Source organism: Struthio camelus, chromosome 13 (assembly GCF_040807025.1).
Source record: "Struthio camelus isolate bStrCam1 chromosome 13, bStrCam1.hap1, whole genome shotgun sequence".
NCBI classification, from domain to species: domain Eukaryota; kingdom Metazoa; phylum Chordata; class Aves; order Struthioniformes; family Struthionidae; genus Struthio; species Struthio camelus.
In genome coordinates this window covers 19,823,329-19,836,419 of record NC_090954.1, presented here as the reverse complement: position 1 = coordinate 19,836,419, position 13,091 = coordinate 19,823,329, and the positions used below count along the sequence as shown (strand labels likewise).

The window sequence follows — 13,091 nt, the reverse complement described above, 5'->3', positions numbered from 1 at the left end:
TGGAATGTAAAAGAAAACATGAACTAAGGAGATTAAAGACTGTTTGCAGCCTTCTTACTTATGCTTGTTGCTATGTGAACAATCTCTTGATATTTCTTAGTACATTACAGGAAACAAGAAATTGATGCAAGGTAAATTTTGGTTTAACTATGGACATTTTTTGGTAAACAAATTAGAATATTTTAAAGAAATTATACAATAATTTACCATTAAAAAAATTAATATAAAACGTTGATCCTTTCAGGATAATTAATAGGCAGGTACATGTTCAGGAATTTTATTTAACAGTCTAAATGTATGAACTTATATCTGTTCTTATTTGTGGTAAGTAGCATGATATACTTCAGCCCAAGTTGAATTCCTTGAGGAAGGTGGAGTTCACAGGTGAATAACAGTGTTACCAGAGCAGCCATTTACAGCACAGGTTATACTAGTAAATATAACTGAATGTGAAAGGTACTGGACAACAGATATATAAAAATTATTATCAGCCATTTCAATTTTCATAGTCCCCAGATTCATATTCTTCCTCATCTTCCTCTTCAGAATGGTCATAATAGGCGTCATAATCAGTGTTGTAGCTTGCACTTCTACTGCCAGCAGTAAATGCAAATGTGGAAGGTGAACCTGCACACCAAGACATAATTGATTCCAGATTAAATTAGCTGTAAAGAGGAACGAAGAGGAAGGTAAGATTTTGGATTTGTACAGGAAAGCCAACGTTCCTCAATCCTTGTTAGTCAGAGACGTCATATTTAAAAAAAAAAAAAGTGGATCTATCCAATGGCTCGAGCTCATACCACTAAAGCTCATGACAGATGAGCCCCAAATTTCTGTATCACTCACAGTTAACATGTTGAAAACACATTTAATTCCAAATACTAGTAAACTATGAAAATTCTCTGCACCTAAAGATACAGCCAAAGGCAATAATGCTTTGAAAACCGCTTGCAGAAGCAAGCTTGCTGATGAGTAGAAAAGCCCTACATCAGGAGGCAGATACAGACAATGTGTCTTTATCCTGCATTTGCCAGCAAAAGTCAGAAGGATGGAGACAGAAGGACGTTATCCTGCAGGACTGGCTCCAATGCAAAACAACAGCAAAGCTATTTCATTTATCTTTCCAAACACTATTGTTAAAAGCAACAACTGTTTCCTTTCTAACTTTTGAAAAGTAAACAGATGAGCAGAAGCGCCATGGTTCAAATACTGCCTTGGCTCCAACAGCTGTTGTTCTGGGTGCAGAGCCCCTGCTAACATCAAAGGGCTTGTGTAGGACAAGAATAGGGGAGTACTACTTGTCTCAGCTCTGTGGCTATAAGCTACATCTTTCTGTTGTACTGGAAGATGGTATAATTTGTAGCAAAATACTATAAAATTAACATGTCAGTATTTTTTTTTCCAGAATTCATATGCACCTCTGACTAAAAATACCTAGAACTGTACCTTTTTGAAGGGATAAAGTAAGAAAAACACACAAAGAAAGTCTAAACATGGAAATCTTCTGGGTCATTTCTCATATCCCTCTCATACCCATTTACGACAAACCCATGCCCTTTGCTGGCTGCTTGCCTTACTTATGCATTTTTATATTCTTTGCATCCAAATAACAAACAAAAGTACCATCAATGACTTTCAATCTTGCAGAGGCATATGTTGCACCGTACTTATTTTTGGTATGGCAGATGTAGACACCCTCATCTGATTTTTTGAGGCCTTGAATCTGCAGCCAGCCAGTCACACCATACTTCTGAGGCCCACCTCTTGCCTTTGAGAAGACAAAGAAATGAGTTGAGATTGAGTAACTGTAAGACACTATGATATTTTTCAAAATAATTGTGTCTGAATTAAACGTTCCAACGTTTGCTTTTGCTTGCCCTGTACTGCTATCATGCTTTGATTCTCAAACTATTTGATTCTGCCCCTCTTGTCTCTGTGGCCCTAAGTTCATGCTTCCCCTGTGCAGCTTTTTAAACTTCACTACCCCGGTGCTCTAATTCTTGAGCCTCTTGATGCTTCTGCTTCCCAGCACTCCTCCTGTCTCACCTGGGCTCCACTTCTCTGCTGCTTCAAAGGCACTTTTCTCAATCTCATGAATTTCTTCAGAGTGGGAACAGTATATGAATCTGGGTGGGTTGTTCAGGGCCAAGGGGCTTGACCAAGTTAACACTTAGCATCCAGTTTTTAATGTATTGGGATGACGTAATACAAGCTCTCAATCTTTGCGACATCCAGCTTCAACTGAATCACACTAAAGCCTCTTAAAGGGATGAGCTTTCTTTTCAAACTAGTCACATATAACAATTAACAAATGTTAACAGCCGCGTTCTCATGCTCGCTATATTAGACGTTAACAATGTTCAGTCTAGCCTCTGAGTTGATGGAAGTGGCTCCTTATACCATTGTTTCTGAGCAACTTTAAGTCTGCTAATTCTAATTGTGTTCATGCTGCCTCATGCTACATTTCTAAGTAACTTATACTCTTAGTACTCCAGGAGACTCTTTAATTAGTTTTTTCTGTTGACCTCTGTTCAGGTTGTGTCCCATGTCTGTTGCATCTTCTCACTTTTGGGCTGTGTATCCAGGAAGCTAAAAGTGACATGCATGTCCCTGCACAGTCTTTCTTTATCTTCTGCTTTGTCCATTGGGGAAGGCATTCTGGTGCTAGCTGCAGGTTTACTGCAGTTTACCTGTACCTCTGGCTTTGTTAACTCTTTTTTCCAGGAATGTTACTTCCATTAAAAAGAATTTATGGTTTGAGTTACTTTAATTTTAGCCCAGACTTCACGGTTATTTCTCAGTTTGCTTGAAGTCCCTACTAATGCTATTCTGCTCTTTTCTCTCAGATTAAAACAGTGTCCTCCATACAATTATAAAGTTTCTTTGCTTTCCTTTTGAACGCTCAGGGGCTGAACACAACCCAAATGGCAGGTCTCCAGAACCAGCATCTCACAAAGCAGATGATGAACAACTGCTCTGGTTTTCTGGGGACGTCTGCGAGAATTATGCACCTGCATCAAAAGTAGAAAAAAAAAGAAGTTGCCCACAATCATCTTTCCCAGCATGAACTTTCTTTTAGGTAGTAGGCTAAACATTTCCATTTCTGTACTGACTCATTCTTCCAGAGCCATACATAAGCAGAAGCTTCCATCTTTTCTTTGGTTTGTACCCTCTCTGTGGTTTCTTCTTCTTGGACTGCCAAAGCAATGCTCACTGCACTGGCTGAAATCAGAATTCTTTACATAATCACAGGGCCCTGACTGGGAATCTGTTTATTGCAACAGTATCGTATCCCGTTACTTACCTTCAGATAACCTAGTCTGCGTACCAAATACAGGATAAATTAATTTGTTAATCCCCCTATTCCTTATCCCCAAACATAAGACCTATTGAGAACCCATGTTCTACCTGTACTGAGATATGGGCGTCATCTCCTGGCAGAAACATTTTATTCCCCTTTTTTTTCCATTCAAGGTGTGGCATAGGATAGGCTGACACCTCACAGCCAAAAATGATATCATTGCCGGTGAAATTCTGGGCGTCCTGCGGTGGCATAGAAATCACAGGAGCTGCAAAGAACCGACAGAGAGTACTTCTTTAGAAGAGAGTGAGCAAAAAAACCCCAAACAACACAAAATACTAGCGCTTATAACATAAATTCCTATTTTATATGACAAAAACAGTTTGCCTTTTGCCATCTCACTTCAAGAACAGTATCAAGAGCCCCATGATTCCCAGTGCTGTGTAGGAACGTAAACAGTCTAACAACGCAGACAGCTGTGGCTTTTAAAGCTCAGAGCACGTGTCCCATTAAAGGGTGAGCAGACGATTTAAAGATACATTATTCCTATATATTCCAAAGGGCCTGCCTGTCCTTTCTCCATGCGAACAGTCATGAAACCTAAACTGAAATTAAAGGTCTAGTTTGCGTCCCAAGAACTGTCATTACAGACTCGACTCACCAGTCTAGCAGCGAGTACTAGGCTAGACCTTTGGAGGAAAGCGCGAGAAATTCTGTAGTAGTCAGTCGTAGAATAACATGATTATAGAAGACAGTTCTTCTTAAATTCTGTTACATTTGGGTTAGCTTAAAATCTAAAATACTGAAACTGCTAGGTCATCAAAATTGATTTTCTGTGTACATCATTGCTTTGAACTTACTAAAAGCTTGTCTCCTCAACAATCCGTGGAACTCACTGCAGCAAGTTAACAGAGTAACAGCAATATTTTTAATAGGTTTTTACACTTATCTTTCAATTTCATCTGAGGCATGAGTATGAGACATGAGCTAATAAAAGTACTTGAAATCCAGTTACTTCTATACAGTATGTTTATTACAGTTATTAGCTTTCTACTTACTTGTTTCCTATCACCCTCTTACCCTTGTTCTTCTCCACTTACCTATTTCCTCTCTGAATTATCCTCTCCCACTTTATCCCAAAGAAAAAGCTGATGTAAACCGGTAGAGGGAGCCAATCCAGGGCTTTGAAGACATTAAGAAAATAAACATCTCCTGATGTATTCTTACATGATTTAAATACATAACCCTCTATAAATATGTATGAACAAACTTAATATTAACAGTAGAAGACATGTTCCGTAGCAGCAGAGAAGAAAATAACATTATCTGCTGTTATCACAACTTTGTCCTCAGCAAGAAATGTTTTTCATTCAAAAGTATGTTTTCCTTCTCTTTTTATTTCCTTGCCAGATTTAAAAAATGAATACATTTTCTAGGCCATTAGACTTATTACTTATTAGACTTATATGACTATTTTTTGGAAATGGAAACTTCTGGTAACTAGTAAAAATATTTTTACTTGCAGGGTTTGAATCAATATGTAGATACAGCATTTATGTGCCAGCATCTGAAATTATAGCAGCCTGTTCCAGGTTCCCAAACAATGTTTCTAATACATGTTTCAATAGCTGATTTCCGTACAGAAAGTATCAAATGCATACTGATCAAAATTAATCACAAACAAATTATCGAGAAGAGTGTCTATTTTCCCGTTTATGACTTCCTTATTAAACAGTCCTGGTACTCTTCAAAAATAAGATTGTCAAACTTATTAAGATTCTTAAACCTTTAAATTCTTATTCTTTCATGAGAACTGGATAGTCACAACCTGTCTACCGTTTCCAGAATCTCTTATTCAAATCAGCATTGCCTATGAACTTATCATGTAGGATCTGATGTTAAAACACACGTTGAAACATTAAAGTTCGGTGCAACTGCACTGCTTTTAATGGTACTATCCGCTGTAGTTTAAGCTTAATATGCAAGAAGAAGCCAACATGTGTATGTTGACTCACATTAGTTATTTAAATTATTCCTATATAGAGATAGGGTGAGCAAACTTTTTAAATAGGCAAATGTTGACTGGTTAGTACTCTGGCTTAATTTTGGGAAGCTTTTGTTTCTGTACTAACACAGGTACCCTACTGAAATACTGGCCTCACCAAGATACTCCCAAGTCCAGAATCCTGCTTATGTGCCTGTCCACAGGCAGGGCTCAGCCGTGCATGGCTGCGTGCACTGGCTTCCCTGTGCCATGGAAACACATGCTTAGCTTGAGGGACGTAAAGTTCTCATTTACAAATCTACTTTATAGTTGTTCACGTACGAGAAATTTGTTTAGCACTGCCTACCATACACTAAGGTGAATTCCACACTAGACTTACCTGTTTCTCCATTAAATGCGAAGAGGATCTAGATGATAGCTCAGCTGGAAATGTCTAGATGCAGTGCGGGTCTCACCCAGCTGAGTACATTCAAGTATGTACTTTAGGGCTCTGCTGGACAAAGGCAGACCAGCTCGACATCATGTGAGATCAAACTCACAGCACGTAGGAAAGACCACCGTTTTGATCAGACCAAACTGCCTTTCTGAATCTGAACGCTCACTAAATATTCACATTATTTAATCAAACTCAAAGTGCCTTCAGAAATGACGTAAGTGTTACAGCAGAAAGGTAAAGTCACGGTGTAGTATTTTAAGAGAAATTTCCAAACTTTGTTTTTGAGGGTTTTGTATTTTGTGTTCAGCCAACTTCACCCATGCGTGTCTGTGCGCACTTTTTATATTACTGTGTCTTTGAAAAACAGAGCTTTGCTGTTACGATAACCAATCATTTTAATTCCAGGAGTAAGTAAATTTTTCTTGATAGCTATAGACTATGTCCTAATACCTCATTGTCCTAAGGTGAATGTGCAGTAGTTGCGCCTTGCTTCTTACAGTTCCAGCCATGAGTTACCCTCCTATGTTACAGAGGACATACGTAAACCAGAAGCTAGACAGAATGAAAATGTTACTTCACTTCTAATGGACTGTCACCCAATATCTCTCCAGAGTAAAGAATTAGATAATATCCAAAAATTTTTTTCTCCTTAACTGAGATTCATTCTATTCCAGGTCTGACTTGATGAAAATGGCAGAAAATTTGGTGGGTTAGTCTGGTTTTTACTCCAAAATTTACATTTACAATAAACTATTATGTGGCACAACTACTTATACAGAAAATCACTGCTAGATTGTTCTGTTGCTTTGCTAAATCATCAGCAAGAGAGATTTGACTGGGGATGGATTAAGTGTGGAGAATCTGTATATAATCAACGTACTTAGTAACCTTGGTAAATTATTAGAGAAACTGATCAAAACTAGTCTTTGAGGAAAACAAGGGCTTTTTTCACACTGTTACTTTAGGGAGCTTGGCCTTTTTTTTCCCCCCCCTTGCTTTTTCTTTTTCTGCTGATAGACAAAAGATAAAAGGCTATACTCTTCTGATGAAAGGGGTTTATTGTTATTTATTTATGCATTGGTTGCTGTATACAATTAATCCATTTGGCATCAATAGGACACAGCAGATGCTTTGAAGGGGAAATAACAAAACAAAGTACTTGGAGTTGAGCGAAGGTTATATTTATAGAACGGTACCAAAACCCCACAGTGTTCAGTGTTTGTTTCTCATGCAAATCGGAGCCAGCGCAAAGGCAGTGCCACAGCTAGGTTGCTCCTCGTGCAGCCTGGCTCCCTGTTGCCTTTTGTCATCAGCTGCAGCCCTGTAAAATCAGTGCGAGTCACTGTGCCCTTTCACATGCCCACTGCGCTGCTTCAAATACCTGCCGTGGCGAAGAAGGGACTTTCTGCTAGACCCCCCTAAGGGGGACGGAGGCAGGGTGCCACCGTGGTAGCACCTCCATGCCCTGCTGCTGCCCGCTGCCTTGACTGACAGGCTCCAAAACAATCTACAAAACCAGCCTGGTCAACCCCCAGCTGGGAAGAGGTGAGCAGAGGAGCCCTTCCATTCCCCCCATGCTGGGAAGGTGAGCACCCGCAATTGCTCTGCCAGGTCCATACACCAGCTGGGCACTTTTCTCTGCAAGAGTCACCATTTTGCCTAAACTCTGTGCAGCAGTGAGAAGTCTATGAACTTTTTCCCCAGGCTCCTATGCAGTTCAGGCTGAGCTATTCTAGGAAATTTCTGCATGTTCCTGGAAGGACGATCTGGCCTTTCGGTGGAGACAGGGGAAGTCCTGGCGATGATGGCTGCACGCAGAGCAGTTCAGCTTGTCCTTACTGCTTGCTGAGTCGTATTAAGCACCTCAGAGGGGGCTGCACAGCTCCAGGTGGCTGACAACATCACCGGTTAAAAATGCTAGCACTTCCAAATTAAAGCTTTTTGTACATGGCCAGGTCTGTTAAATTATTCAGAGTTAACCATTGCTTTGAGCCTGTATGCCTCAACAGCTGCCTCTACTGCAAAGTTAAGATCAGTTGTCATTTGAGTGGCACTTCAAACTGAAATCTTCCTGGAAGGGTTGTGCTGCAAGAATTAAGGCTCTTTTAATCCCAAATAAGAGCATCTCCGCAGGACCTAACAGGCTTTCAATCACACTGTTAGCTGATTTGCATTGAGTTTTCTGAATGTCTCTTTACTGACGAGCCTCGCTTCCCAGTTTAATGCTGTAATGGCAAATAAGGGATTCTTTAATGGATGTGTCTCTTGCAACTAGAGAAAGCAGAAAGAAGTCTGGTACTAGCTGTTCATCACTTCTCCTTTTAAGTACTCAATATCCAGCATTCATTCAATATAAAAACACTGCAAACAGTCTAAATTGGAGGCAATAGACTGCCAGCAAGGAGTGGGTAAAAGGTACCCAAGCTACTCTCATAGAGGGACCTTTGCCAGAGATGCACTTCTGGATGCAGTTTTCCCAGAACTGTGACCCATTTGTGACTCAAAAGACATCATCTACTAATTTAATTTGAGAAAATACTTCATTAACTTAAAAAAAAAGTCTTATGCAGAAAAGAGCTCTGTTCACTTTTACCTTTTCATTTTATATTCATGTGACGTAGGTGTTCATGAAACGTGTCCAGGAGTAACGACTTATAGTCATTGCAAAGAATGGGTACAGCCTACGAGCGGGAGACAGATTCTCGTGTGCGAGCTGGCTAAGAATCCTTCCACTAACAGTCTTCTTCTCAGACTGCTGTTCATGTATTCAGCATGATTGTAAATGTCTTTAGGGAAAACCTTTTGGTTTGATTTTGCCCTAATATTTGGATTTCCAAACCATGGGTACTTGGATTTTGTAAAGATTGCTAAATTTGATTATTCTGATTTTTTTCTTTTTTTTGGTAACAAGAACAGACCTGTTTAATTAAGCCCTATCTTAGTCTCGTTCCTCTGCTTCACCGATTACGCTATATACACACAGGTAGACATATGTGTGCGAGGTCTGTCTTGCTGTCACCCCATTAATATCAGGTCAGTCTTCATATAATAATAGTTATTTGTCCAGTCCTCCCTCACCTCATCATTTAACTATCCCATCTAGTCCCAAATACACATAAAATTTTTGTAAAAACAGTTACACACTCTGCTTATTGAGAGCAGAGCTAGTCTGTAGGGCTGTGGCTTATTAGTGGCCACATGATGTAAAATCCACTAGGCTAATATAGAGGTTTATAACATACAAGATTAAGCATCAACTGCTGAACTGCATGTTTAAGCACAAAGTAATATTGTAGTGAAATAATGAAATTATAACAAAAATGCAGTATTAGTTTGTTGAACCAAAGAACTTAGTAACACACCTGAAAATCAGATTTAGCTCTTTCTTTAGTTTGAAAGCATCTCAGTATGTGTTACCTGATTCACATGGTCCTTTATGTTTCACGCTGATATTTCCTCTGGTGGCATAAGCCTTGTTGAATTGACAGATGTTCTCATAGGTTTTCCCTTCAGGTCCGCAGACGCTCTCTTGAGACTTGCACACGCACTGGGGTTCAGGCACCTCCCCAAACCTTGCTTCATCAGCATCCAACCTGCACTCCAGGTTGTCTCCGCACTGCCCGTAAAAATGATTACCCTGGTCCAAGTCGCAGATCTGACCTTCCACGTTTCCACATTCAGGACAGCAGCCACAGCGATCCAGTACAGTCCCCGCTGGACAGTGTGTAGGCTCAGAGCAAAGTGCCAAATCACATTTTCCACAACTATCTCCTTCCCTTAGCAGTCTCCACCAACCTCTGTGGTACAAGGCAGGGAAACTCTGAGAAACCTGCACCAGTACTACCAGCACCGCTATAACCACCGGGGGCTTCATCTTGAGAATGCAACAAACAAGCAGGAAAGGTCCTTGGAGTAAAGCCAGGGGGAAAAAAAAAAGGCAAGCGAGTGAGAGAGAGAAAAACGTCACAATCCTTTTTTGTTTTCGAATACCAATTCTACTGCAAACACAGGCTTTAAGAAGAAATTAGCATCAGATTCCTAATCTGGAACTGATAATAAAAAGGCATACAGACCCACCAGCTTTCCTCTAATGCAAGTTGGAATGTGAGTATTACTTGCCCGGAGACCAAACTGCCCCTTCTGACAGCTGAGCTGAAGCTTGCTGAAAAGCTGTTTGCTCAGTGTCTCCTTGAGCCAAATTTGCAAAGCATTACTCTATCAAAACTACTTCATGTTGTAGCTATTACAGAAAGGGGAACAGAGTAAATCAGGAGAAAATGAAGAAGTGAAGTGACGTATTCCTCTGGGTTTTTTTGCTCATCGATTAAAAGAGAAGGTCACAAAAAGACAAATGTGGGTAGATAGTAGCACCCCAGGTATCAGGAGATGCCCTAGGGCTGAAGCACTGCTCTGGAGAGTGGAGCAAGGTTTAACACCAGATTTCATCCATTAATGATCTCAGCTAGGTGTTTCTAAATTAACAGTTTGCTTATAGGCTCTTTACAAGCGAGGGACAATCCAGGACAGCTGGAATTGGCTTTGAACTCTTGAATTTAAGCTGACGGGTGCTTAGACCCACTAAAGAACCCATTGTTCTCGCTCCAGTTAGCTTCTTTTCTGTGTATATGGGTGTCCCTGGTTTGCAACCTAAAATAATGCAGTCCACATGTTTGGCTCTCAAAACAAAGTGCGAGCAGTTCAGAGCGTGGGCCAACCCAAGCGAGCTGCCGCAGCATCTTCAGAGCACGCCAGAAGCAGGCTGTGCTGCAGTTAGATGTGTCACTCATCTCTCCAGAATGCTTTTCTGCTTCTGTTTCCCAAGATGTACTTACTCTGGGAATTATGAAGAAAGATGAAGGAGGTGAGAAAGATGAAGGAGGTGATTGTGATTTACTCTCTCCTTTTCTGTACATGAACTTCCACTGATTTAGGGAGATGGGCTTGCAGAGTCATTGCTGGCCCTGTGTTATACTTTGCTTTGTAGAGCTGAGGAATTAGGCATGCTCCTTGCTATTCCTACCTCATAGAAAGCTTCCCTCCCTCACAGTGCAAAGTGGAAGATGTCTCATCTACTGTGTTACCACTGCAGCTCAATGGAGATGCATCTCACTGTCTATTGGAGGCAGAGGTGAAGCATACTGGGTTCATTTACCCTGCAGGCATCACTCAGTATCAAGGGTCAAGGATCGCCACTCCCTACAAATGAAACATCTTTGTGTGTTAGTTAGCTTAAAATCGCTCTTTGTGCATACTGAGACTAATACTTTTACCTTTCAAGGTAAAGGTTTAAAAAATTAATTTACAACTATAAGGCTAAGACATTGTTAAAAAGACAAATGAAATAAAAGAGGAATCATTCTTGTATGTAATTGTCCCAAAATCATACACAAGTGACTTTTTCCTACCTTTTTTTTTAAACCTGTTTCGCTTAGCTGCTTACTTAAGCACAGGTAAGGAGGCATTTTATTGTACCAGCCTTACCTCCTCTGGTCCTGTCTGTTAGGGCATAGCTTATGGGGAACGTATATTTACTTTCCTTTTCAAACATATCTGTTGCCTTTTTCCTGGCTCCAGCTTCATACCTTCTGCATCACCTGAGCTTACCTCACGCCTCCATAGGAGTAGGAGATTGTTCTGAGATCGCTTCCCTCTCCCAACCACTGCGTGTGGTGCAACATCCCTCTTGCCTGCCTTGGTGGAGCCCTTCTTCAAACCTCCCAGGAGAAACCCACAGGGCCCTTCTTACTGCTTACGTGATGGCTGGGCACATTCATCTTCTGTACCATTGTCCGGCTTTGAACACAGAATCAGATGTAGAGGAGTAAATTATGTGTGTAATCGATGCTTTTAACATTGCGAGTCAGAAAAAAAGTAACCAATGAATTTAATGGGAAATTGATTTCATGTCCTACCTTCTTATTCTGCTTAATGTATTTTATTTCACACTTCCTCATCAAATTCTAATTGGATATTTTAGTTTTGCATTATAGGGTCTAGTCATCACTGTCTATTTTATTATTTGTGCCTACAGCTGTAGGGGATGAATATTTAAAGGACAAGGATTTGCTGAGCCTTATGCGACATACAAACTGCATGTGTTTGTAGCAGTGACCCCACATATGCAAAGTGGCGCCTAGGCAGGCAAGGACTGAAGGCCAGCACTGCCCAGGGTAAGACTGAACTTTGCATGCCTCCTTCCAGGCAACATGTGATTTGAGAACTGGAAAACATAAATATACAGGGTCGTGTGTCCTGTCCCTGTCATATAGTGGTCGGCACCAAAAAGTCCGTGGTAAAACAACATCAACTAAGACTTCATTGCTGGCACTGAGGAAACTTGTCATAAATATTGTGGTAAGCATTTTTTGCATTGATCTGACTGATACAATCTGAGCTCTTGACGGGCTTAACCTGTAAATTAAAAAGTGGGCAAGCCTGTGGTCTCATTTGACCAGGTGCCCCATGACCGTCTACAGCTGAATGTTGTTTTGTCCAGAGGTTCTCGACCTCACCTGTGACAAGCTGGCAGGGGGTGAGGAGCAACATGGAGCAATGCAAACACAGGGCAGATGCGTTCAGAGGTTTGTAGTAAGGGCTGGGAAAGGGAGGGAGCAAGCACAAGGAATGAGTGTTGCATTTGGTCTGTGAAGCGTAATGTATGAAGGCACAGTCCTATCTGGTTCAGTAATAAAATATGCATTATTTCAGTGTGCCTCTAATCTCTGGAGCTTGCTTTGTGGGTATGGCTGAAAAAAAGCATTGATTTTCATCACGAGTCCCAAACTACCTAGATTTCTCTGTAACTGACCTAGTAGCCTGGCCCCGGAATGAAACACAAGCAATAGCCCCTAGCAGTGGATTAGCGTTGCTGTTGGAGCAGCAAAACGAGCAGCAAAACACACCAACTCTTTTTCAGACATCATCCCCCAACACGTTGCCAGGAAAACTAAAAGCCAGGTCAAATGAGCCCCTCAGCTGAAACTCCAGAAGCTGCTCCCCTCAGACAACGCTCTTGAGTGGTGCTCATGCTGCCAGGATCAGGCCCTGAGCTTGCACAGGTGCTGCTGATGGGCAGCAGGAGCCCAGCAAGCAGGACAGTGCACTCATGCGTTGCCATGCTGTCCTCAGGAGACCCAAAACTCATATGCGCTTGCACCACCATGAGCTGGATGTCCCTGGAGGTAGGCAGCTGCAGTGCAAGTGGGGATTCTTCTACCATCAGCTACAAAATAAGAACAGCTCAGTGAGTAATTTCTTTAACCGGCAAGCTGAAGAGCATTAGTATCTCTGCGGTCTCAGCAGGTGGGAGTAGCACAGGACATGGAGCTCACTTTATCTCACTTTTTCAG

At 41.2% G+C, this 13,091-nt stretch overlaps 1 protein-coding gene across 1 annotated transcript; it reads right to left on the bottom strand.

The window, feature by feature from the left end:
* Window positions 1-263: 263 nt before the first annotated feature.
* Window positions 264-9,963, bottom strand: LOC104154043 (kazal-type serine protease inhibitor domain-containing protein 1). The gene is made up of 4 exons (XM_009690235.2): window positions 9,160-9,963; window positions 3,409-3,569; window positions 1,624-1,768; window positions 264-627 (listed from the first exon to the last, which is right to left on the bottom strand). The coding sequence occupies exons 1-4, from the start codon at window positions 9,614-9,616 to the stop codon at window positions 497-499; spliced, it is 894 nt and encodes a 297-aa protein (XP_009688530.1). The 5' UTR covers window positions 9,617-9,963; the 3' UTR covers window positions 264-496.
* Window positions 9,964-13,091: the final 3,128 nt, after the last annotated feature.